Below are 25,411 nucleotides of genomic sequence, written 5' to 3'. Positions count from 1 at the left end.
CATTAACCCTTTAGTGGCTGGATATGGGGTGGGGTGGGGGATTGTCCATGAAGTCCTGGACAGTGGCAGGGGTACAAGGGCAGGCACTTAGGTCACTATTTATTAATCATAAAGAGCATTTTAAAATGTAATGACCAGTATGACCGGATCAGGTGTAAAGGACACTACCAAGCCAGCCCTCTGTGGCTCTCAGCATTCTCTTGCTTCCTGCTGGTCCTAGAAGAAGAAATCTGAAGGCTGAGAGGGACTGGAGCTACCCATTGCATTTCTCCTTTGAAAGGCAAATGCAAAATGAAAGGACCTCATTCCCATCTGGCTCTTATCTCCAGCCTAGATGGAACCTGGGTTAACTCATTGCCCGCATAGCAGAGAATAATCTATCAGTAATGACTGATGGAGAGCGAATTGGCCAGATCCTGCATCAAAACCTTTTAGTGTTTCCCAACGTGGCCCTCAATATCCCCAGGTAAATCTTTGGCTTCTAAGATTCCTGCATTTATTCATTCGCACAAAAAAACATTCACATTGGAAGAGAGAGAGTCATTGGACTATGTACACTGGGCTTATTTGCATTTTCAAAAAGGGAATTCAGGGACCAATATTTTACTGAAAAAAAATAATAATAATAAAGCCCTGCCTCAGTTCCACAAGGGGCATTGCCAGAACCCTTTCTGTCGTGCCGTGGCCACTCCATTGACTTCTAAGTTTGGTCCAATATTATTGAAATCTCTAAATAGAGCTTTTAAAAAAAGATAGGCAAGGAAATCTGCATGAAAAGAGGATCATGGAAAAAAAGAGTTGCAATATACATGTATGAATGGTTTGAATGTATGGAGGAAAAAAGTCAACAATGAATCAGTGGTATTAGAGGTAAATATTATCGAATATAGATCTAGAAAATGCAGGCAATCCTGAGTCTACCATCATCCCAGCCAAGAGGCAGCACCCTGAGAGCCTGCAGTCTAGCTAGGATGGTAGCTTCGTGTACACAGGCAAAGGCCATCTCATCCTGCCTAAATTTCAGCAGGTCACCCAACACGGGTAGATTCTGATTAGCAATAGGGACTGGCTCCTCCAAATCAAACGTCCGGGGGGTATAATAAATGCCTGCCTGGTCTCCTAGCCTACGACCTCATGCTGACCCTTCCGTTGAACACCCTCGATTCCCTCCCTCCCACACCACTTGCCCTGCCCCCTCCTCATACCGAGACAGAGCCGTCGAGGGTCTCCTCCTCTCCTGATCCCTTCAGAAGAGAACTGCCCGAGCTTGCAGACGGGGCCGCTGCGCATCTTCGAGGCCTTCCGATTGCTTAGCAGACTCTCAGCTCGCGCACAGGAGCCCCAGATTCCACCCCCACGGCGTCTCTCCCAGAGCATTCCCATTCTCCCAGAGATGCCGGTCCGATTTCTTTCACTCTCCACAGACAACCCGCTCTTCTATCTCAGGGAGAAGGTGGAAGCCGTCCTGTGAGAAACCTTCCACTTCAAGGGGCACTTTTGTGCGTCCTGCCCCAACACCCCTCCCCTCCCCGGGTGCAGCCCGGCCCCTCTTCCTCTCTTGCCACTCATGTCCTTCATTTTGTTCTCTCTCACTCACCTCTGCCTGTGGTATCTTCATCCTTTCCTCTCCACTGCCTTCCTCCCTGCTGCCTAGTGGCCACCTTCAACCTTTAAAAATGGCTCATACCTTATTCCTCCTTCAAGCCACCCTCCTCCTTCTCCCTCCCTTTCATCTGCCAACTTCTCAGCAGAGTAGACTGTCCAAGATTCCTTCCATTCACTCTTCAGCCCGCTGCATGCTGGTCTCCATCACCATCATTGCTCTAGTCCCTCCCTTGCAAGCCTGAACTCCCCAGCCAGGGCTTTCTGCTCGTTTCGCCTTCTATCTTAGCTCTTTCAGCAATGGGCACTCTCTCCTTTCAACTCTCTTCTGCTGGCTGCTGCCAACTCTTCTAACTCTGTCTCTAGGTTTCCTCTGTCTCCTTCTGCTGCTGCTCACATCTTGTTCTCCAGGATTGTCTTCAGCCTTCTTTCACATTGGCCCTGGGCAGTGTCACAAAGGCTCATGACTTCAGCTACAATGGATATGCTGACGGCTACCTAATGTGTCCACCCATTGCGGGCCTGGGCTTCAGAAGACCAGACCCATAGTATCGGGACCCAGTGGACATCTCAGATGTAGCATCTCCCCCCAACCTGTCCCAGCTAAACTCATCATGTTGTCTCCAGAACTGCTCTTCATTGATAGATATGTCACCATCCTCTGAGCTGCCAAAACTAGAGACCAAAGAGTGATTGCTGAGGTCTCCTCTGTCCCTCCTTGTCTTCTCACTTCAGAGTTGTCTGTAGTGCATCCTCTTCTCTCACACCCCATCTCATCTGATACATCCATCCGCACCCTCTACCCAAGCATAAGCATGATACCTGCCACCCAGTAGTTGATTAATAAATAGTTGTGGAATTAATTAATTAATTAATTAATTAAGGTCATTGCCTTAGTCTAAGGTTCTGCATCTCTCACCTGAACTATTGCAATAACTTTCTAACTGCTCTTTTAGTCTTTCTCAGTGTCACTAAGGTTTTTTTCTTAAGAAAAGGAAAAAGAAAAAGATTCAAATCACGTCCCACTCACTTCCCTGCTCAAAATCCTCTTGACTGTTCAAGGTCTCTAAAATAGACTTCAAATTCCTTGACATGGCATATGTAGACCCTTCTCAACCTGGTCACACCCCATTTCTCCAGCCTCACCTCCTACCTCCTCCTCCCTGTGCAAGGACTCCCTGTGCTGGCTCCTTCATGGCACTGACCATGCTGTTGTAACTGACTGCTTGTCAGTCTTCCCCTGTAGATGTATGCTTTTGGAAGCCAGTGCTGTAGTTCCCCAGAGCATAACCATGCCAGGCTCAGGACTGTTACTCAGTAAATCTCAAAGTTCATTGAGTAGCTAAATGGAAGGAGGGCCATTTCCAGGCACACTTTATTCTTTGGGGCACCTTGAACATACCATGTAGCAACTAATGATCTCTTTGCTTATATGGTTTCCATTTGCTGAAATACTTTCATCTCCTTTAACTACTTTGTTAACGCTTCCTCTTTCTTCAAAGCCTGGTTCCCTGGTCACTCCATCTCAGTAGTTTTCCTTTTTCCCACCTGGGGAGAATTAGCTCCAACCTCCCTTGGTTTTCAAAGCCCTTTCCTCACACATCTATTAGAGAATTTTTCTCATTCTATCACAAGTATTTATTCATATATATGTTCCTGCCACTATACAATGGACTCCTCCAGGGAAGGGAGAAACTTTTCACAGAAAATCATCCCGCAAAGAAGTACAGCTCCTATTATGTAATTCATATGTTTTCCAAACTAAACTAAAGGGGGGAAGAGGAACAGATACAAAAGGAACCCACAAACCGATGGAACTGTAGGGCATAGAAGTTTCATGGGTGTTTGTATTATTATTATTAGGTTTCATAAATTACATGTATGTTACACACATTGTTTTATATGTATCAAATGTTACATAACAAAAGACACTTTTATCGGCTTCTTAAATAAAATCCTAGAAATCTGCTCATTTTATTGGGAGGTTAATTGTATATCAGGAACCCTGAGTTGAAAGATCTTGCCATGTCTTGCCAGATGAAAAAACTTATGGAGATTGGTTGCATAACAAGGTCAATATACTTAACACTACTGAACTGTACACTTAAAAATGGTTAAGATTAGGTTATGTGTTTTGTTTTACCACAACTAGAAAGAAAATAAAAAGAGATTTTGCTATACAGCTGGAATTCTTCTGCAACTCAGCTAATTAAACCACACAATTAAGGTGAAATCAAATCATTGTATTTCTGTTCAGGTAACGGCAAATATGTTTATTCAGTTTGTTGGGAGAGGATCGTGTGCATGCATTGGGAATTTCTCCCTAGAGAAACAAAATTCGGTTCCCTTTCGTTTTGTTTTTAACGGCCTTGTAGGGATCTTATGAACAGTTTTTAAAGAATTATGTAAAGGATCGTGTTTAATTCACTTTCTTGAATTTCCAGGGTAGTTCAACAATTAAGCCCCTTTGTCATCTCCAATGACACATTGCAAGGGACAAAAACTAATCAGGAGCTTGATATGCCTTAAATGGAAATAAAAATAAAGTCTTCAAATAATGCCCCCCATGCCTTTAAGCATAACATTTAATTTTCAGGGCCAGACAACCCACCCTAACATCACCAAAGGGCTTTACTGCAGTTTATTGAATAGAAACCTGCCAAGTACAAGCAGCTCCTTAGCCAGGCACCTTGGGCCTAGATTCATTGCACTTTCTGGATCCCTTTCCAGCCTCCACCCTTTCCCATCTGGACGCGCCTCACTCTGCAGCTTACGAGATCACTTCTCACCCGCATGCAGGCTCTGCCGTGGCCTGCCCTCACCTCAGAGCCCTGCACCGCACCCGCCACGCGCCTCCACGGCTGCCCTCATCCCTGCTGGGCTGGCCTTGCAGCTTGCCTGGGAACCCACCCACCACCATCCTCACACCTCTGGATTAGCCGGAAAGAGGCGCGCTATTATTAAAGACAACGGGGTTCCAATACGAAATCGTCCTCCACCAGTTAAAGGCAAATCTTTTAACCTTCATTTCCTCACGGGAAAAACTAGAAAATTGGAACCGTGTTGGCCCTAAGGTAGTTTCCTTATATTCTTACCTCCTATAAGTGAACCTACTCCTCCCCTTCAACATTCCCTGGCCTGTGGTCCTCAAACCTGTTACACATCAAAATATGATGCAAGAAATCAGGGCCAGCGTTTCTAAACAACGTCCACCTAAACTTCCTTTGTCCCTGGAACCCCCCGTTGGCCTATTTTTACCCCTACCCGTTAACAGACTGGCATCTAGAAGGACACTAGTCCTTCCCGAACACCTGTTGACACACTGACATCTGAACACTAACATTCTGCCAAAGACTGTTTGTGAAACATAATCCCAGAGAATGCGGAACTGGCTGAAAGTCAGATTCCTGGGTTCCTAGGTGTGGCCTCTTTGCTGCCCTCCGCCAAGGCTGTGTCAACACCAACAAGCTTGAACACACTGTGAACCTCACCCCACATCCTTGCTCCCTGTGTGTCCTGCTCAGATCTCACGGGCACTGCCGATGGCTGGAATCGCCTTGCCCATAATTCAGGCAAGACCAGATGCTGCTCCTCCAAGCCTCAGGGAATCTGAATTCATGGACTTTTTTTACACTGTCTCAGAGTTTTGCAGTGACTGGCACATCCTCTAGTGGAGAATATGCATAGCTGTTCTTTTAAATTGCCGTATACGTCATTTAGGCCTTATCAACTGATGTTAACATTCTTGCCACTGCTCTCTCTTGAATTATGGATGAATTTGGCCTTTTAAAAAATTTCAGTCTTAAGGGAGATAAGATGAGAGGCCAAAAATTATTTGAAATTTGAGATCCAAAATCAGGAAACAAAAAGTTGAGCTCATTTCTTTGAAAATTTCTTGTACAACATTCTAGATCAACACCCTTGGCACTAGCCTTTACTAAACTTTTACAGTGTAAAATTACTGGATTCAGATAGTACTTAGCCAACTCTAATCAGCTGTGAGGTTTCTATTACATTTATACTGTTTGTATAGTAAGATTCATTTACCTGTCATCAGCTAGTATCTCATACTTCCTGGACATTTTCCACATTGCATTGCCTAGTTTCCCTTGGATTCTTGTTTTTAATTAGAAAGACACATTATAAGGTTTGGGAATCAGAATGCAAGCGTGGATTATAAAAGCATGAGAGCAAGCATCCCCTTCCGTCCATGAGATTAAAGCCTTTTGTTAGATGGCTTTTCAGATCTCACTGGAATTTCTTCCATACACAGCTTTCTTCTGATGACTTCTCACACAGAACTTATGAGGCCAGGGAGGTAGCAAAAGAGTTGGAATTAAGATATCAGCTCAGAAGTCCCAGGATACATGATGTTTTAAATCAAAGATTCCAAATAACTTTAGGCATCTAAATACAACATTTCTTTGAGTTTTAGGCCCTCTGAGCATGCAAGAGGTAAAGAAAAATCAATTACTCCTGGACGGTGATACATTGGACTTCATAGCAAAATAAAAATTAAAAACAAAAACTATCCTTGAAAAAATGTAATAAAAGTTGTTTTAAAAGCATAGCCAGGCTCACAAGAAAATAGATATTTCCAGGAACAGAATAAAGAAGTTTCTGGAAATCAGATGGTTAGCTAACCCTAAAGCAGTTGTGGATTTTCCGATCTCAATAACCTAGACATTTGGTTTCATGGCCTTACACAGGTCCATAAAAGTTTGGGAGTCAGAACTGAGTCTTCTGCCTATAGTTGAGACCTTGAGTAAAAGGATGGGCCATAAATTTGATGTGTGTGTGTGTGTGTCCTCTTAAGAATTCAGAACCACAACCTCTCAGTTTTAGAGTTCAAATATATATTACTGGGGTTCTATAAATTACAAACTAAGAAGAAGAGATCACAGTTTGGAAGTGCTTAGGAATCTGCAAAAGGAAACTTGAATCCTTTCTGGCACGTTGATCTCTTAGCTCAATCCTCATCAGATTCCCATAGGTAAATGCAAACTACACATGAGTTCACAATCAAAAATTACCAAAAACACAAGGAATATTATTACTCAGACTCCTTGGGGTTTTACGACACATGGAAAGCACAGAAGACCGGAAATCAGTTGAGGAAGTCAGGCCCTGTCATTGGTCTTTCCTTTGCTCTCTACAAAGTTAACAGTGGTTGAGTAGCAGCTACATCAGAAGTTCTCTAAATACCATTACTTCTCCCATAACATGAAGGGTATTCCTAAAAATGTCACTTCGTGTGGAATTTTAGCTGCATGAAAATAACAGGACTAGTGGGTGAAATAGGTTCAAAACAGAACATTCAAAACTGTGCAACCTTATAAAATAACACACCTTCAAAAATTAATACGAAACTGAAAACTTCCACCATTTTAAGCATCTTAAATTCTTAATTAAAATAATGCTACATTATAAATAGCACTATGCCTCAGTTTTTAAAAAATAAACACATGAAGTTTCATGATGGGTTTGAGTATGATGTAGCCCCATGCCTTTGAGTTAATGGGACGGAAGGAAGGACGTTCTTAGGAAGAAGTGTCACAACAACAGAGGTGGATGGCTGTGACTCATTGTCATTCCTTCTGCACCAGCTTAAAATAGAAACCCAGCTTTTGTTGTCTTGCCAGGGCCCTCTTTTCATAACAACAACAACAAAAGAAAGCTATTTGCGTGGTTCCAAATAAGACCAAACGCCACAAAAGTGTTCTTCTGCTGCTGTCAGCATTATAGCCTTTTCTTCAATCCATGTCACATGCTTCTAACCCCCTTGAAAGCAAATGATGAGCCCCATGCATTCCATTCTCCTTTCTTCGGGTTCCTCGGTAGGTCTCCAGTGAAGCTCAGTGTGGCTTCCTCTACTTCCTTTGCTCGAAGGGTGTCCCATGAATCTCATATCTTCACAAGCATCTCCTACACAAGCTTCAGGCTCTCCTCCTTCCCTGAATCCTTAGATTCTTATAGCCAGGACATACACTGGTGTTGAGGATCCTATATGAAATGTTTTCATGAAGAAAAGTACACATGCTCACAAGTGTGATATATTGATATAATTGTATTGCACAAGGGTAAACAGAAGCAAGAAAGCAGATGAGGTGTGTGTGAGTTTTGTGTGTTTCTTCCAGGTCACTACTGACAGCTGGACAGCATCTTTACATTCACCCGATAGTACCTGTGGCACCCAACATAATCAGCTCACACTTTTAAATGGTTAATGTTATATTATGTGAATTTTACCACAACCAAAACCATCTAAAATATATACAGGCATACTTCAGAAATAGTGCAGGTTCCATTCCAGACCACCACAATAAAGCAAATATCACAATAAAGCCAAGTCACATGAATTTTTTGGTTTCCTATTGCACATAAAAGTTATGTTTACACTATACTGTAGTCTCTTGAGTATGCAATAGTATTAGCCTAAAAAAGCAAATGTGCATACCTTAATTTTAAAAATACTTTGTTGCTAAAATACGCTAATCATCTGAGCCTTCAGTGAATCATAATCTTTTTGCAATAGTAACATCAAAGATCACTGATTGCAGATCACCATAGCAAAAATAATAATAATGAAAAAGTTTGAAATATTGAGACAATTATCGGAATGTGACAGAGACGTGAAGTGAGCAAATACTATTGGAAAAGTGGCACCAGAAATGTTGCTCAACACAGGGTTGCTACAAACTTTCAATATGTAAAATACAAAATATCTTCAAAGCACAATAAAGCAAAGTCTGCCTATATATTACCTTCTCCTTTATTCATGAAAAATCATACTTTGAGCTAATACAGTATCCGAGTTTAGTGATTTTATTGCCCAGTTTCCTTACCACATGTGAATAAATTCACATATTATATACCTATATTGTAACAAAAGAAACTGTACATGTCGTTTTCAAATTTTCAGGAAGCCTTCTTAGAAATTTAATTTGGGACACAAAGCTGATTCTTGAACCACAAGGCAAGAGAATTTACTTGGAGGCTGAGCTTATGGGTTAGAATGGGATATAGATGGTGTCAATAAAGTACTATAGTTAACCATGAGTACAACCCATAACTCTAACGAAACCCTCATGGTGCATACATGTGCCACAAGGCACTCACAGCAGTTGGAACTGTTAGCATATTAATTACTAGAGAAACATTCATATGGAGGGTTGAGAGACCAGATTTGCATTTTGTATCACTAAAGTGCTTATTTGACAGGCAAAGAAGTTTAGAATAATCAGAAATGCTTTCTGTACCTTTTCCTTCATAATGCACACTCATTCATTCTAGAAATAGTGACTGACTATGTGTCAGGAGATAAAAACTGAACCAAGTATGCCTATGTCTTCTAAAAGCTTAGAGTCCAGTTCTTCTTGCAGAAGAAAGAGATGCAAACACAGTGCAGTCCGTTCACTTCCAGTGGTTCAGTGACAGATGAGAACTGTGTCCCTAACTCCCAGGTAGCCATCTGGCTGGGGCTGCTTCAAGGCTGGACCCAGGGATGCAGGCCATGCCAGCTCTGCACACAGATGAGCGAGCACAAATGCTCGTCAGAGGGAGCAAGAGAGTTTCCTGCAGAGATAGTACTCTGTCTTCCCCTAGGTGGGACACATAAGAAATGGAGAGCCCCTGACAATAGAGTAGAGACACTATAACTCTGAGACGGAAACATTTTCAAAGCTGGTGTTTCTTATCAGCCATAGGCAACTCTCAACAGAACACTCATAGGAATGTCTGACTTGAAGCAAAACATACCCCCACATAAATAATTGAGGTGTAGCATTGTTAGAAACAAGTTAATTCATAGTTCTCGAAGTGTGGTCCGTGGACCAGCAGAGTAAGTGTCATTTGGGAACTTGATAGAAATGCAGTGATCCCACTCCAGACCTACTGATAATAAACTCAGGGATGCAGCCCAGAAGTCTGTTTTAAGAAGCCCTCCTGGCCACTCTGGTACTTGATAAAGTTTAAAACTACTGAGCTAATACAAACTAGTGGACAAGTGCCTAATTTTGTTAATAGAGTAGTTCTCTTCAGCCATTCTCTTGGACTTTGTCTGGACAGGAGAATTGGCTATGTGTCAAGAAGGTGTCTCCTTTGCAATAAGAGAAACACACCTTCAGTGTAAAGGAGGTTGCAGGAGATGCTCCTCATCCAGCTTGAGCAAAAAGGACACTGAGACACTGAAGACACTCTCAGAAGAAAGGGGACCCAAAAGAAGTCCCCTTCTCGTGCCATAAGATGAGCATCTGTCTAACATAAGCTCGTACAGCTTAGCCTACAGCCGACCACTGTCAGAGTGAAGAGACAGGAAAGATAAGCAGGAGAAACAGAATGTTGTGATGATGGAGCTATAGCAGGGGACCATGGGGGAATAGCCAGGCCTGGCATCCTCGTGCTCCTCAGGCAGCACGCTGACTAGACTCATGCTATCAAATGGAATGAGCCAGTGTGGCTATCATCCAAGAGGAGGAAGATGTGCCGGTGTCAAAAATCGGGTAGATTGCGTTGTGCCTTCCATTACACAGGACTACAGCAGTAGAGATGGAAAGGCAACAAAGTGCAAGGATCCAACATAAATTAGAAGCAAATCTTGAATACTTCTGGGGGGAAAAGAAAGCAAAATAAACTCACCAGGTGCTTTATTTCACCTTAGCCTTGTATAAAATAAATTTTAAGAGAGAGCTTTACAGAAACCTAAACAGTTGAACTTGACTCATAAAATACAGTAAAATTCCAAGGTGTCAAACATAACCTGGGTGTATGTGATCTTTCTATTGTAGTCATCTCATGCTAACTGTCCCTCTACATCTTCCATCATTTCATTTCCAACAGCCAAACTAAGAGGTGTACCTAAAAACTTGAATTTGTTTTGAATAAATGAGAAGTTGCCAGTAAGATTTCAATTTAATAAGATTCTACCTGGTCTCTTCAAGCTTTCTTTCCTTTACCCGTACAACAGATTTTATCAAATCTGGCCACATCTACATCTACCTAAACAAACATGGACTAAGTCAGAATTAAAGTCACTGATAAAAGAGGGGAGAAGAGGGACTTCCTTGATGGTCCAGTGGGTAAGACTCTGCTTCCAGTGCAGGGGGCCCGGGTTTGATCCCTGGTCAAGGAACAAGATCCTGCATGCATGCTGCAACTAAGAGTTCGCATACCACAACTAAGACCCAGAGCAGCCAAGATAAATAAATTTTAAAAATTTTTAAAAAGAGAGAGAGAAGAAGTTCTCAGGTAGCAAAAAAACACTAATGGAATTTAAAAGTTCTGTATTCCATCTCATTTTTCTTTTGCCCTTTTACTTCACCAGTCCAACCATTAATGCGAAAGGGACTCTAGGGCAGCAATCTCAAGAAGGCATCTGGTCGCTTTCTACTCATCCAAAATATCCAACCTGAAAATAATAGTAAGTAGAGATGTGATGTTGGTCTCTGGAGGAGAAATATGAAAAATATCCCCAGAGTTATGCCTGGTACTGCCATTCAGTGCTGCCTTGTTATGCTTACAAATATTTGTTGAGGGATTTTCCTCTAAAACATTTTGTTACGGATCTCTTCAACCTTATCCATCTTCTCTTTGTCCCTCCTAATGAGGAAGGAGCTGACAAGCCCACCCACAACCAAGAGGAATCTCCCAGAATCTTCTGAGAAGGGAAGTAGCTTAAGTCAAGCCTAAGCTTGGTAGTGCTCAGCTGCTTCTAGCTTGCATTCTTGTTGGAAATAAAAAAACATCTAGTCCTACTAGTTGGAAGCCAAGAATTATGCAGGTAACCTTTAATTATACTCCAAAGTGCTACAGAAGACCCTGGGTTATGTGAGACCCCATGAAGGGGACCTTGCTTGTTCTGTGAGGTCCTGGGCGACTTCCCCGGGGTGGGGATCTAGCTGATGCATAGGTGATAACTGGCATACCCGCAGCTGTGCAGACAAAGCAGGGAGGATGGCAAGCAATTAAATGGCAGGAGATGCAGCACGTGAGAAGCAGCAGGGCCTGTGGAAGGGACAGGAAGGGGACAGGAGGCTGAAGTGCAGAACGTGACGGGGAAGGAGGGAGAAGGGGTGAAGTGGAGAGATGAGGGGCACATCATGCGGACCTTGTGGGGGCCGGAGCGGTCTGCATTTTCTCCTGTGAGCCTGGGCCACTCTGTGTGCAGCGAGGCCGCAGTGGCACCTTAGGCTCGAGAGCAATGCGGGCTGTTGCCCAATTGCTCCTCCGGGGTACCTGGGCTCGGGCCCTCGGGAGGGACGAGGCGGGGAGGGCTGACTGTCCCTGTGCTTAGAGCACTCCGTGGGATGGCCCAGGTGCTGGTCTTGGCATGAGGGTTTGGCTTACTCGCAGAAAGCCCATCCAGCTTCAAGGCTTGGAATAATCATGACTTCAACTCAGCCTGCCTGAATCGCACTTTGAGACGCTCTCCTGCCTTCCCCTGGGCAAGCTGCGCCTGCCCCAGGAGAAGACTGGGGAAGGGCTGGTAGAAGCAGTAGGAAGACATCTTCCTCATTCGCACTGAACAGGGCCAGACACCCAACCGATGAGGCCACATTAGAGGTGCCTAAATCTCGTCTGCCTGAACATGGTGGCATTTTTCCAGAAGCTCAGGTGCCCAGTTTACAAGTATGTCAGCGTGGAGTCTAGATTATGAATTAGTCCGCCTTTGATTAATACTTAATAAATCACGTTTTGCTTTGTCTTTTGGATTCCCCTTGGGACATTGTTGGATGTAGAATTCAATAAATACCCAATAAGACACACTGAATGTCAGCCCACAGGTGGGCTGGTCTGAGTGGTGGGCCACTTGGCTGATGTCAGCGCTTTCTGGCTGATGTCATATGCGTACACATATGTGGTGAAACATCGTGCTGCTGACACCCCTGAAGACCCTGGCCACTGTCTGAACGCCAGCCTCCTGTCTCACTCATTTTATGAAGCTCTGGCTTCTAGGCTGGGCCATCCGGAAACCACCGTACATAGTCATTTAGTATATGCGGGCGGGGGAGGGGGGGTTAAGTGAAACCTTCGCTAAAGATGTAATGAAAGCAAGAGACCATGACTACGAGAAAGGGAAAGGGGAATAATAATAGTATGCACCATCCACGGAGCATCCCCTCTGTTCCGGATGCTTTGCAAACCTCACTGCTCATCGTGCCTCAGTTCCTGCAGGGTTAGTTATTGCTCCCATATAACAGATGAGGACAGTGGAGCTCAGGGAGGTGCAGGGCCTTGTCTGAGCCTCACAGTCAGAAAAAGGCAGGTCTGGGGTTCACATTTGACCGCTACACTGTGCTTCCATGCAGCGAGGGAGGAAGCTGGTTGTATTGTGAAGACAAAACCAGCTGCTCTGCACTGAACCTCTGTACACCCAAGGTGCTTAGCAAATACACTGCCCACAGCACTCTTGTCAACATCTGTCTGTGTTCCCAAGTATGCTGCTCTCCTCTCGCTCCCCTCCCTAACCCTGCTCTGAGAGAAGAGATGCATTCCAGATTGCTGCTCCCAGCTCCTCACCCCTCCCTCCAGTTTCCAGGCATTTCCTGTTTGAAAATCATCACTGCCCCTGGGATGGTGGGAAATCAGCAATGGGCAGTAATGACCCTACCCAGAGATTTTTTTTAAAAGATTTTGGAGCCAGTGTTGAGTGGGTGAGCAAAATCATGACTTCATGCTCTTCAAAGACCTTCAGCAGATTTCCCACGATGGCCAGGAAGTGGAGGCAGATGAAATGATCGTTTGAAATGATAGCCTCGGGACTTTCCTGGCGGTCCAGTGGTTAAACTCCACGGTTCCAATGCAGGGGGCGTGGGTTCGATCCCTAGTCAGGGAACTAAGATCCCACATGCCATGCAGTACAGCCAGAAAATTTAAAAAATAAATAAATAAATTGAAATGATAGCCTCTGCCTCTTAATTAATTGAATACCATCCTTTTAGGTGACTGGAGGCTCAGTCCCCTGGCTGGTGTTAGTAAAGCCTCAAGTCAGTAGCCTATCTCAACGTACAGAGATGACATTACAGATATGGTAGCATGGGTGATAGCTGTGGGGATCAGAGCCCAAATGAGGTCCCAGAATAATCATCAAATCAAAGGCGATATGTACTTAATAGGAGAGAGAAGTGAGGAAGAGCTGCCTAGTAGGCAGCTGGCCCTGCAGCCAAGAGAGCTCTCCAGCTAGATTAAGGAACTGATCCCATGGACGGTGCCCAAGTGTCCATCCACAAAGTGGTCCAGGGCAGCCCTGACGCTGACATCAAAAGATACTTAGTGACTTTTGTATTTACCAGAATTCTCTAAGGAAAAGGACTGCATGTTGTGGACGCAACATTCTGATAATAAGCTTGGGGTGTGAGAGGAGGGAACCTTCAAGGGACGTGGTGGAGTCAGAGTAGATAATGGCCAAACTGCCTAGTAAAAGACTCTAAATCTAATTAACTGCACAGGTGCAAGAGCCTTCCTTTTATGAATGGGCTGTGCAAGTTGGAGACAAAAGTGAGGACAGGCCACCTACTGCCACCCTTCTGTCCCCATTCCCAGTCCTTCTCCCATGTGCCACCCATCTTCTCATTGGTTAGAAGGGGCTCCCGATTGCTTGCCTTCCCAGAGGGACCACATATCTCTCTTTAACCCTGATGATGGGACATTTGCAGAGTCCAGTCTTAGAATATTGTTATGTAAATCTTTGTACCTCTTAAATGTCAGGGTCCTGAAAGGAATTCCCAGTTACCCCTTCTTTGCTGCCCTTTGTTGGGAATCCATCTGCCTGACCATCACACCCTCCCTCCATGGGTACCTCCTGGGGCCAGTGATGGTTAATGGGACTGCCAGCAGTTTGACTGTGGTCCATACCTGACTTATCTCTACAGCACTGTCTTCTTTTATGTACCACTCTTTTGTTAAATGGGCAGCTGTTTGGGTGGATGGGTGAATGATTTGATGCAGGAATGACTAGATAAATAAATGAGTGAATAAATTTGCAAGATAGCTACCTGGGGTAAAAGATGAAACTGTTAGCTGCGGCGTAATTTTTTCTCTATACAAAACTACAACAGGTACAATTGAGTATGGAACTTTCAGCCTGGATCATGCTCTAACTCAGGGGTCCCCAATCCCTAAGCCTCGGACCAGAGCGAGCGAAGCTTCGTCTACTGCTCCCCATCGCCCCCATCACTCCCCTTCGCTCGCATTACCTCCTGAACCATACTCTGCCCCAGTGGAAAAACTGTCTTCCACGAAACTGGTCCCTGATGCCAAAAAGGTTAGGGGCCGCTGTTCTAATTGAGCTATTCTGCCCGGAAAGACACCTGCTTTGCTTGAGCCAATTATTATGGTAATTATGGCCACACCACCTAGGCATCTCTTGAGAGCAGGCCTCTTGGAAAGCAGGTGGCTGGAGAGTTCCACTGACTTGTTCTTTTTTTTTCTTTTCTTTTCAGATCATCAAGGAGGTCCCTCCACCCCCCGCTGAGGAAAGTGAGGTGAGTGACCAGGTGGACAGGATAGTAGAGGTAGGCAGAGAGCTGACTGGGCGGCTGGAGACTCAGGCCCCTGCAAAGCAGAGCTAAGTCAGGCCCAGACTCCCACTGAGTACAAAGCAGCAAAGAGGGAGGTCTTTGGCTCTTTCCTAACGAAGGATGAACAGGAACTGAACTGAACTGGCAGCCAGAGGCAGAATGGTTTTTGGAAAGTTTTCTCCTTGCAAGAAAAATCTGAAATGCAAACATAAATCGTTTTATCAGTACCATTATTTGGAGCCCGAAGATACTGATTTTTTCCTCTAAAACATACATTTGATGAATCTTTCCTCCCTGCAGAGACATGCTTTATGTGTGTAGGTCAGAGTGAATTTGCCACATTCTCCAAACAATCAGTGGTTCTAGGAACAGACTGATGCTGAAGTAATACATTTTTCTTTAGTTTAAAACAGTGTTACCTGAAAATTTGCCAGACAGTAAAGAAAATACACTGGAGGAGGATATGCTAGTATTCTGGCCTTGCATAGGATATTAGAGCCTCCTCATTTGAAGGAAGAAAAATGACTTAGATCCCACCCTGAATTGTCCAATAAGCAGATCTGGTGCATGTGTAGCCTGGAGGTATTAAAGGCTAATGGTGACAAGGAGTATCTCTGGGCAGCAGTGCTTGCCCAGTGCTTTTCCTGATCTTCTGATTGCTCCTGGGATAGCTGGCCTCCCTCAATGCAACACTCACCAATTTAAAAGCCAGAGTACAGGTCTGCAAACTTAGTGGGATCAGAAGATATACTGGTGAGGTTTCAAGTTCACTGCCCTTAATCCCTAAGGTCTGTTGTTGCAAAGTAAGCACCACCCCCTCACCATTCCTCTTCCCAATGCCTTTGTCAAGTTTCCTACGTACAGGAAAAAAAAAAAAGTAATGATTAAATTTAAGATTCCATGTGGCTCTTATATCCTGAACTATAAGCTTGTAAGCTAAGGGATTTAATAGCTGCAATCAATTAAAGCGCATCTTATTGGAATGCTAGCTTTCTGCCCAGAAATCAGGGGAGGAAATTATATTGCTGTGCACAGAAGAGGGAGAAAAAAAACTCTCTTTTTTTTTTTTTTTTTACACATATCCCCATATTCCCTCCCTTCCTTGACGCCCCCCCCTCGAGTCCCCCCCACCCTCCCTGCCCCAGTCCTCTAAGGCATCTTCCATCCTCGAGTTGGACTCCCTTTGTTATACAACAACTTCCCACTGACTATTTTACAGTTGGTAGTATATATATGTCTGTACTACTCTCCCGCTTCTTCTCAGTCAGAAAGAGAAAGACAAATATTGTATGCTAACTCACATATACGGAATCTAAAAATGGTACTGATGAACTCAGTGACAAGAACAGGGAAGCAGATACAGGGAATGGACTGGAGAACTCGAGGTATGGGAGGGGGCGGGGGGTGAAGGGGAAACTGAGAAAAAACTCTCTTGACATCCACAAAAGCCTTTTCTTAATCCTTCAAGAGAAAGCACCGTGGCTAGTTCCCGGGTTCCAGTTTGGCTGTGGCTGTGTTGTGTGCAGCTGTGTCTTATAGTCCCAGAGAAAAAGAGGCCAAGAAGCTCTCGATGAGGTTGCTCTGTTTGCCCTGAGGTGGAGAATGTTCCTGTCACTCATTACGTTCAATTAGCGGTGTTACAGCCCTTTCTTCTGCTGCTGGCTCTGTGTTTGCCTCTGGAAGGTGATGTGGCAGCCACCGTGGCCAAAATACGCCAGGGGACTTAGGTCCAAGACCACAGGGTGGGGTTGACCCCAGGCCCCAGCATCTAGCATAGGACTCCGCACACAAAACAAGCTCAGTAAGTATTTGTAGTTTAAACTCCTATACCCAACAATACAATTTTGGAGGAAAAGAAAAAAGCCCAAGCCAGGAAACCACCAATACAGAATAGCTAAAAGCAAGAGAAAAGAAGTAGCTGAATTTTTCCAGTTTCATCCAATAGTCTTATGGAAGTCGTACTTTCACCTCAAGAAGGGAGACCTGGTTTCTGAAACAGAATTACAACCTGGGGACACTTGGGACCTACAAGGTTGTGTTCAACCTATAGGAGCTTCCAGGCTGGACAGGGCGTGCTGCAGGCTGTGCTGGTGACCTGGGCATGCGTGCTGGCCCTGATTGCTTCTTGGCCCTGTGAGTTAAGCAGCCCTAATCTCTTTAATGTGTTTTGGCAGAAAGAAAGAAAAAGAAAAAAAGAAATCCCACAGAAACAGATGACATAACTCAGACCATAAAAGTATTTTACACAATGCACTGAAAATCATAGTCTGAATCTAGACAACCTTCTAGACAACCTTCTCCACTCCAGCTCTCTGTGTTCAAATCCCACCAGCCCTTCAAGCACAGACCCTGTTTCTTCCACCAGAGCTAATTTCTCCCTTCTCCACATTCCCAGGGTATTTTATTGACTTTTCCTCCTGCATCAAAGTTTAAGATCATTAGCTCTACTTGAAGGTCAGGATCTATATCTAATTAATCTTTGACTTGTCCCCAAAGAGCTTAATACAGTATCTAACATTCAATAAATAGCCAAATGAGGTTAAATACTCCTTGCCACATATATGAACAAGTATCAGTTATCCAAACTTTCATCAGCTCTATAAGCGTCATATCCTAAGGGAGGTAAATCTACTAAAAAATATAAACTTAGAAATGAATACAACTTTATAATGAGCTCTCAGTGAGCCTCTTTATTAGGGAATACCCAAATGCATAATATAAAAAGGCATGACTTTTTGAAATTGCGTGTAACCAACAGTGATTATCTCTGTGTATAAAGATAAGACAAAGAAAAATTACTTGAAATTTCAAGCTCTCCACAAAAACAAGGAACCTCAAATTTAACAACTAAGAAGGGCATTTCCCGGGTTAAGGGTCTTCTCTAATTGGCAGTAGAGTGAGGATTCCTCACTAAGTCTCTAGTTATTCCAAATAACCGGCAGTTTATGGGAGAATCAATAATGGAGTATACTTCATCGGCTGATTTGGTTCTAAATGTCATCACCTTCCATGGGTGCTCTGACTGTTTGGGAGGGAGAGGGATGTGTATTGAAGGAAATGACACTGGGTGGGCATCCAATTAACATCAAGCACTTGGCTTTGAATGATGAATTTATTTCCAGGTTTATTATCACGCTCACTGATCCTGACAATTTCTGTGTGGCAAGAATTTTTTAGATGGGAAAACCGAGCTGTAGAAAAATTAAACAACTTGTCTAGGAGCAGACAAATTGAACTCCCTAATAGCAGCAGGCCTGGTACCTCTCACAGCTGTGTCTACACAGACAGCCAGACTAGCCTCCCACTCCAGAAAGATGAAGGGCCAAGCTCCTGTCTGGCATCTTTTTTCCAGTGGACATCGGACACACACTGACACACACATGCCGCACACATACACACTTGTACACACACATGTCTGCTCCAATCAGAAGTCCTAGAACAGACCCAGAATTCCAGTCTTCTATATTGAGTCGTTTAAAATGGAACATTGCTTAAAAAAATAAACACACAGTTCTTTACTGAAGAACACAGGAGAGTCATTGTGTTGTCCTTAATCATTGTGTGTGTGAACAGATATGCTGGTACCATGACATGTCACTTAAGTCAGTTGGAATTTTTGTGTATTTACAAACCAAAGTGTTGATGAAATTTTTCTGACTTGCCAATTCACTCCTAGGAATTCATCTCCAAGACTGACATTGAAGGTGACCTCTCTGGCTTATCCCCAAAGATGAGACAGTACAGCCAGATCTACTTGAGGCCTGCCCTCCAGAGCCTGTTGGGCCTGAGAGTTTCTATGGCCTTAGTCTTTTATTTCATGTCATCACCCTCACAAAACCTACTCCTCTATAAACATAAACGATCTTGTGGACAGCTGCATTCTCTCTGTTTTTCTCGAAGTAGAACACTGTGCAGTGGGGGCACAACTACAGTTGCTTGAGTGAGTGAGGGAAGGAATGGACAAATACAGGACCCTTGTTTGGGGCTACATAGGGTTTATCATAAGGGTTTAAGATACGTTACAGTTCAATGAACTTTTCAGTGAATTCAAAGGCTGATTTAAAACTATCTCCTTGGGCTCCATTCTGTTTCAGTTATGTCCCCCTTTCCGTAGATACTTCCCACCGGTACCCACAGTGAATTGGAGACTGGGAGCCTATTTGGGTCAAACTGGTCATCTGGCTCTTCTGCCAAATGGATATCAGAGAAGCAGGAATGTTAAGGAACTTGCAGACTGAGTCTCAGCGGGCCACCATGTGCACAACTCCAAGGGGTGCTAGTCACATCACGGTCTGTGTGGAGGAGTGAGGCATCCCTAGGATCAGGGATGCTGGTTTGCTTAATAACTAACTAGTAGTTAAATATTTGTTGAGTGAGTGAAGGTCAGTACAAGGAACCATGGAAAATACAAGAAGGGAGCATTGACTTCTCTGGGAAATCAGGGAGTTCTTCTCAGAATAGGTTACATTCAAGCAATATCTTAAAAGATGGGTAGAAGAAGTGGGAGAAGTTTGTTCCAAGCATATGGAGCTGTGAAAGTTGAAGCATGGGGCTGTACAAAAGCCTGGCATGATTAAAGGAAAGGTTCAGTGTGTGAGGGCAGCACAGGACTAGTCCAGTTAATGGCCTAACCAAATGTGTGCATCAGACTTCGTATTTTACAGCTCTTTCTTCCTAGAGCAGGTCTGCCTGAGGACAAGCAGGTCAGAATGGGCCTCACTGTCTGAGCTATGTGCTGCCACTTGTGTTACCCAAACATCAGCCAACTGGATGTCTGGGGCCACCACATCCTTTAAAATTTAAACATAACTTCCCCTGATGAGAAACCAGCATCCCTCCCTGTGGTTTCTCCAGGCAGGCATCACTGACTCCACTTCTGGCTCCTGCGTTATCTCCTCTTTTTCGTTTGCTAGATACCATCTAACAAACCAGGTCCCTCCATCCCCCAAAGGCACCACTGGCACAAAGCTATCTGCGTAGGGAGTTTTACTGAAGGTTTAAAAGTATGAGTGCAGCCAATTAATAACTTCCGACAGACTGTGAAACATCCCCTTCTTTACCATCCCTATCATTTCACTCCTGGAAGGTTCTTCTGGCCAACTCCGGGGGGGCGGGGGGGGGGGGGTGTCAGCTTCCTGGAGCTCAGTTCCACTCTTCTGCTCATCTTCAGCTGACTGCCCACAAACCCGATTCCAGTCTGTCCTCCATTTATCAGACAGGAGTTCTGTACTGGTGGTTTTTTCCCCTCCCTGCTACATCCTTAAAGAGTAGTACGGGGGCGGGGGGGACTTCCCCCAAAGCCCTTCTGTTTAATTAAATGTAGAGATTCACCTCAGTTGCTGCCAATTTTGTTCGTGGAGTTACTGGGGACTATGATTTTACTCCATCAATTTTTGGCCAAATGAAAAAAACACATCAAAGATTCCCTTCTCTTCTGAAGATTGCAAAACCCTCCCGTCTCTAGAATGTGTAAACAGAGCCATGGTAACTGCAGGGAAATTCTGACTCCCCGTTTGGTCAAACCCTGGGCCTTTGTGTTGTCTTTTGCTGTTGTTATTTGAGTTTGGCAGGCAAGCTCGGGTCAGGGGATTAAAGGCAGGCGTGGTGGATCAGGAGCGCACGGAGCTGGTTGCAATCCCGGCATTTCCTGTGTGGGATGTGGGCCCTGCACATGCGCAGAAGGCCAGCCTGGGTACCCAGACACAGCAGAGAAAAAGAGCCCAGGGGCGGGAAGAGATGAGGGGAAGGGCAGCTCCGTGTGCAAGTATAAGGGGAATCCTGGACAAGGCATCAGCAAACCAGGTCAGAGTTTCACGCTGCTGGTCTCTTCATTTCTCTGGATCCGACTGTCCTCTTCTGTGCAATAAAAAGGCCCAATTAGATGGTCTCTAACATTTTTGCTCCTGTCATTTAAAAAATTGGGAGACTCATGAGACCATTTCAGTGCCCTAATGCATAGAGCAGCTTTATTCTTGGAGTTTCTTATGTTCTTGGTGCTGCTATGTTCAGTTTAGGGTGGCTTAATTTCAGTTAAGTCCTCTGAACATGGCACTAGACCAGGCGTGCCCAGGTTTTTTGAAGCCATGGTTCATGTATGACACACAGACACACTCTGGTGGTAAAGTTTAACAGTATAAAGTTCCTGGTTGACATCATAAGCTTTCTGAAATTATAAGGTAAAGTACTGTGAACTATAGTATTTTCTTGCTTGGGTCTTTTTTTCTTTCTTTCTTTCCTTCCTTCTTTTTTTTTTTCTAATTTTGTCATGTTTTATAGCCGGGAGTCTTCAAAATTAGCAGCTACAAGGGTTGAGAAGTAGAAAACTAGCATTTATTTGAGAGCATCAAATGATTGGAAAAGCAAAACACAAAAGGACACAACCTAGAATTTTGTCAGCACTGAGAAACAATGAAAGTGTGTGGCTGCCTGGGCTCAAATCCAGCTTCACCGCATTTGCGCTGAGTGACTATGTCACTTAACCTCTCTGTTCCCCTCTCTAAAATGGGTGTAATGCACCACCTACCTCACTGGCTATTTGTGAGCTAACTGGGTTAATACTGACACATGCCAAGCACTCAGAAGAGTGACCGGCACATACACAGTAAAGGCTGCATAAATCCAGCTCATGGCGGTTTTCATGAATTCAGTACTTACAATTATTGAGCACCCACTATACACCAGGCTCTGTGCAAGATTTAGAATACAAGGATCCACAGAATCCCCTGTGCCTTCAGGGCACACAGTGCCACATCCAAGAAGGACATATGCATTTAAGAGAAGCACAGAGAGAGACTGACCCATTCTGGTCAGCTGCCAGAATGTTGCAAGTCCTCTGCTCAGCTGTGATCATTGTCCTTTAGAGGTACTCTTTTTTGCTTTTTAATTTTTAAAAAGAATCCTGCCTATTGCAAGCACAGCAGGTCACCCCGAGAATCTTAATGTGTTATGTGTTCCTGTTTTGCTTTGTCACCTCTGGCTCTGATCTCTCTTCTGCCGACCCTTGCTTTGTACCTGGCCTCATGCATGGGATACCCCTTTCTACAAAGTGGTGGCCCCACATGGGACTCCATTCTGCCTCTGCAAATGCCTCCAAGACAAGTCTGTGGGAGGCAGGCTTATTCTGAGCTCATTCTTCTGCTTTGCAGACCCCTTTTCCAGCTTCCTTTCCCTACCCAGGAGGGAAATTATGCCACCACCCTGTAGCCCATCCAAGACAGTAGATGGTGAGTTTTTCTCCCCACAACAGAAATAATCACAGTATCAAGATGAGGAATAGTTTAGCTAATTATCCTTCCCTTTTCCATCCATAAACTTACAAGCTCCTCTTGTTTTCTTCCTTCATCTTAAAAAATATAATGAGTGCTAACTTCATGTCTCTAAGTTACAGACACTGAGTTAACTGCTTTATTTGAATCATCTCATTTAATTTACTTGTAAATTCAGCAGATAATTCTTGGGCATCTACCATGTACTAAGTGCTATTCTAAAAGCTGAGACTACAATAGTAAATATGACAAATAAACAGACGCTTCCTTGGAACTTACATCCCAGTGTGGAGAGAAAGAAAGTAAATAAGTAGCAAGCCATGATAAGAGCTAAAACTAAAAGTAAAACAGATTGATGGGATGAAGAGACTGGGGCTACTTGAGAAGGGTACCCAGGAAAACCTCTCTGTGGAGTGATAAGAAGGATCCAACCATGAAAAGATGGGGGGAAAGCCATTCCTGGACAAGGGAATGTGCACAGTCCCCGAGACAGGAATGCTCTCCGATTATCTGAGGGCCAGAGAGGAGGAGAGTGTGGTGAGGAAGAAGGCTGGAGAGGTGAGCAAAGGCCAGAGCTCACAGAGGGTTGGAATTTATTCTGCTGCTTTGTGGAGAATGGATTATAGATAAGAGGGCAGCAGGAAGGTCAGTTAGGAGACCACCTCAATATCCAGGAGAAAGCTTATGGGGCCTTGGGACCAGGGTGGGGGAGGTGGTGATGGAGGTAGAGTTGGGGAAGCCACAAATTTGGGATGTTTTAGGAACAGGGTCAATAGAACTTTCTGGCAAATTGAGATGAGGTGGAGAAGTGGCAGTGGGGGAGAGAGAATTCAAGAGCGACTCCTAGGCTGAGGGGAAGACTATGGGAGGAGCAGGTCTGAGGTGGGGAAATCAGAACTTCCTTTTGATGCAGTATCGTTGAGATGTTGATTAGTCCCCCAGGAGGAGAGGTCAGTGTCAACATTCGGAGGAGTCAGGGATGAAGATGTAAATTCACAAGTCATTAACATGTAGATGGGATTAGATGAGATACCCTGTAAAGGAGTAGAGATGCAGAAGAAAACAGGTCCCAAGAATGCACCACAATCTATCCAGGTAGTACTGCTCTTATTCTCACTTTACAGATAAGGAAAATAAGCTTAGGAGGGTTATGTGATTTTCCCAATGCCCCAGGAAGCAGTAGCACTGGGATTTAACCCAGGCAGTCTACTCCAATCCGCTTTGTGATAGTGGACACATACATACAGCAATGGTGCTTTGCTTCCTTCATGTGTCACAATCTCTCTGCAGGAAGAAGATGATGATGGTCTGCCTAAGAAAAAGTGGCCTACGGTAGATGCCTCTTATTACGGTGGGCGAGGTGTTGGAGGCATTAAAAGGATGGAGGTAAGAGGACAGCTTCATGTACTCATATCTAAGTGCTGATTACATGGAAAACCAAAGCAAGTTGGTGAAAACTCACACTCAAGGTCTAATGGGGATGTGAATTGTGAGGCATCGGATGGGGAGATGGCAGGTACAGCCTCTTACCTGTGCACTGCTATATCTTGCCCGCTGTGAGTCAAAGCAGTTCATTCATCGGTTCAAACCTACCCCTCCCCCCCCACCAGTGGTTTGTTTCTTCCCTCACTGGAATAAAATCCAAAATTCTTGCCTGGGCCCACAATGCCTTTGTATGTGCCGTCCCCACGGCCTAAGCAGTTCCTCCCCCAAATAGCCATGCCCCTTGCTTGCTCTCTCTGCTCCTTCAATCCTCTCCTCCCCCTTTCCCTTTTTCCACTGGAGAAAACCTAAAGGAATTGAGGACAGGGTAGCACATCATACAGAATTTGTGATCCCCGTTCTGCAGAGGCATCATCTTTTATTTTGTCATTTTGTTTTTTGCATGTTATTTATTTTTAGGTTCGTTGGGGAGAAAAGGGCTCCACAGAAGAAGGTGCTAAGTTGGAGAAGGCAAAGAATGCAAGAGTTAAGATGCCGGAGCAGGAGTACGAATTCCCTGAACCCCGAAATCTCAACAACAATATGCGCCGGCCCTCCTCCCCCCGGAAGTGGTACTCTCCGATTAAGGTATGCCTCTTTCTACTCAAATCCCATCCTCACTCCTCATAAGACACTTACATAGTAAGAATCGGAATCTTTTGGGATGATAAAATATCAAACCAAAATCCAGCTTATCACAAAGAAACAAATTTCTAAAATCATGGGCTTGAAAGTATGTGTGTGCTTCCTCAATTTCCACAGCATCAAGGTGAGAGCGGGGCTTTTTTTTAAATTGAAGTATAGTTGGTTTACAATGTTGTGTTAGTTTCAGGTATACAGCACAGTGATTCAGTTTCATGTATATATGTTTTTTCAGATTTTTTTCCATTATAGGTTATTACAAAATATTGAGTATAGTTCCTTGTGTTATATAGTAGGTCTTTGATGGTTATCTGTTTTATATATAGTAGTTTGTATTTGTTCATCTAAAACTCCTAATTTATCCCTCCCCCTTTTCCCTTTTGGTAACCGTAAGTATGTTTTATACGTCTGTGAGTCTGTTTCTGTTTTATAAATAAGCTCATTTGTATAATTTTTTTAGATTCAACATATAAGTGATAGCCTATGGTATTTGTCTTTCTCTGTCTGACTTACTTCACTTAGTATGATAATCTCTAGGTCCATCCATGTTGCTGCAAATGGTTTTATTTTGTTCTTTTTTACAGCTGAGTAATATTCCATTATATATATATGTACCACATCTTCTTTATCCATTTATCTGTTGATAGGCATTTAGGTTGCTTCCATGCCTTGGCGTTGTAAATAGTGCTGCAGTGAACATTTGGGTGCATGTTATGTTTTCGTTTTTTCCAGATACATGCCCAGGAATGGGAGCTAGGCTTTTTAGAATCACCAAGGCAAAGTGGTGGAATGAGAGTGGACTAGGAGAAAGTGACTTGGGCAGTAACCTCAGAGGATCATTATAAATTATAATAACATCTGGTTACTTCATTGGTAAGAAATTCCATAGTCTAACAGCAATGG

The 25,411-nt window shown here is 44.0% G+C and overlaps 1 protein-coding gene across 2 annotated transcripts in view; it reads left to right on the top strand.

The window, feature by feature from the left end:
* Positions 1 to 25,411, top strand: part of ANTXR1 (ANTXR cell adhesion molecule 1) — a 241,284-nt gene that overhangs the window by 148,691 nt on the left and 67,182 nt on the right. For both annotated transcript variants that reach the window (XM_057741035.1, XM_057741034.1), the window contains exons 14-16: positions 15,042 to 15,083; positions 23,675 to 23,770; positions 24,287 to 24,454. In XM_057741035.1, coding sequence (XP_057597018.1) covers positions 15,042 to 15,083; positions 23,675 to 23,770; positions 24,287 to 24,454 — 306 coding nt within the window. The remainder of the gene's footprint in view (positions 1 to 15,041; positions 15,084 to 23,674; positions 23,771 to 24,286; positions 24,455 to 25,411) is intronic.

Source organism: Hippopotamus amphibius, chromosome 7, assembly GCF_030028045.1.
Source record: "Hippopotamus amphibius kiboko isolate mHipAmp2 chromosome 7, mHipAmp2.hap2, whole genome shotgun sequence".
NCBI classification, from domain to species: domain Eukaryota; kingdom Metazoa; phylum Chordata; class Mammalia; order Artiodactyla; family Hippopotamidae; genus Hippopotamus; species Hippopotamus amphibius.
The sequence above is the reverse complement of the archived record's forward strand: the minus strand, read 5'-3'. Positions and strand labels throughout refer to the sequence as shown.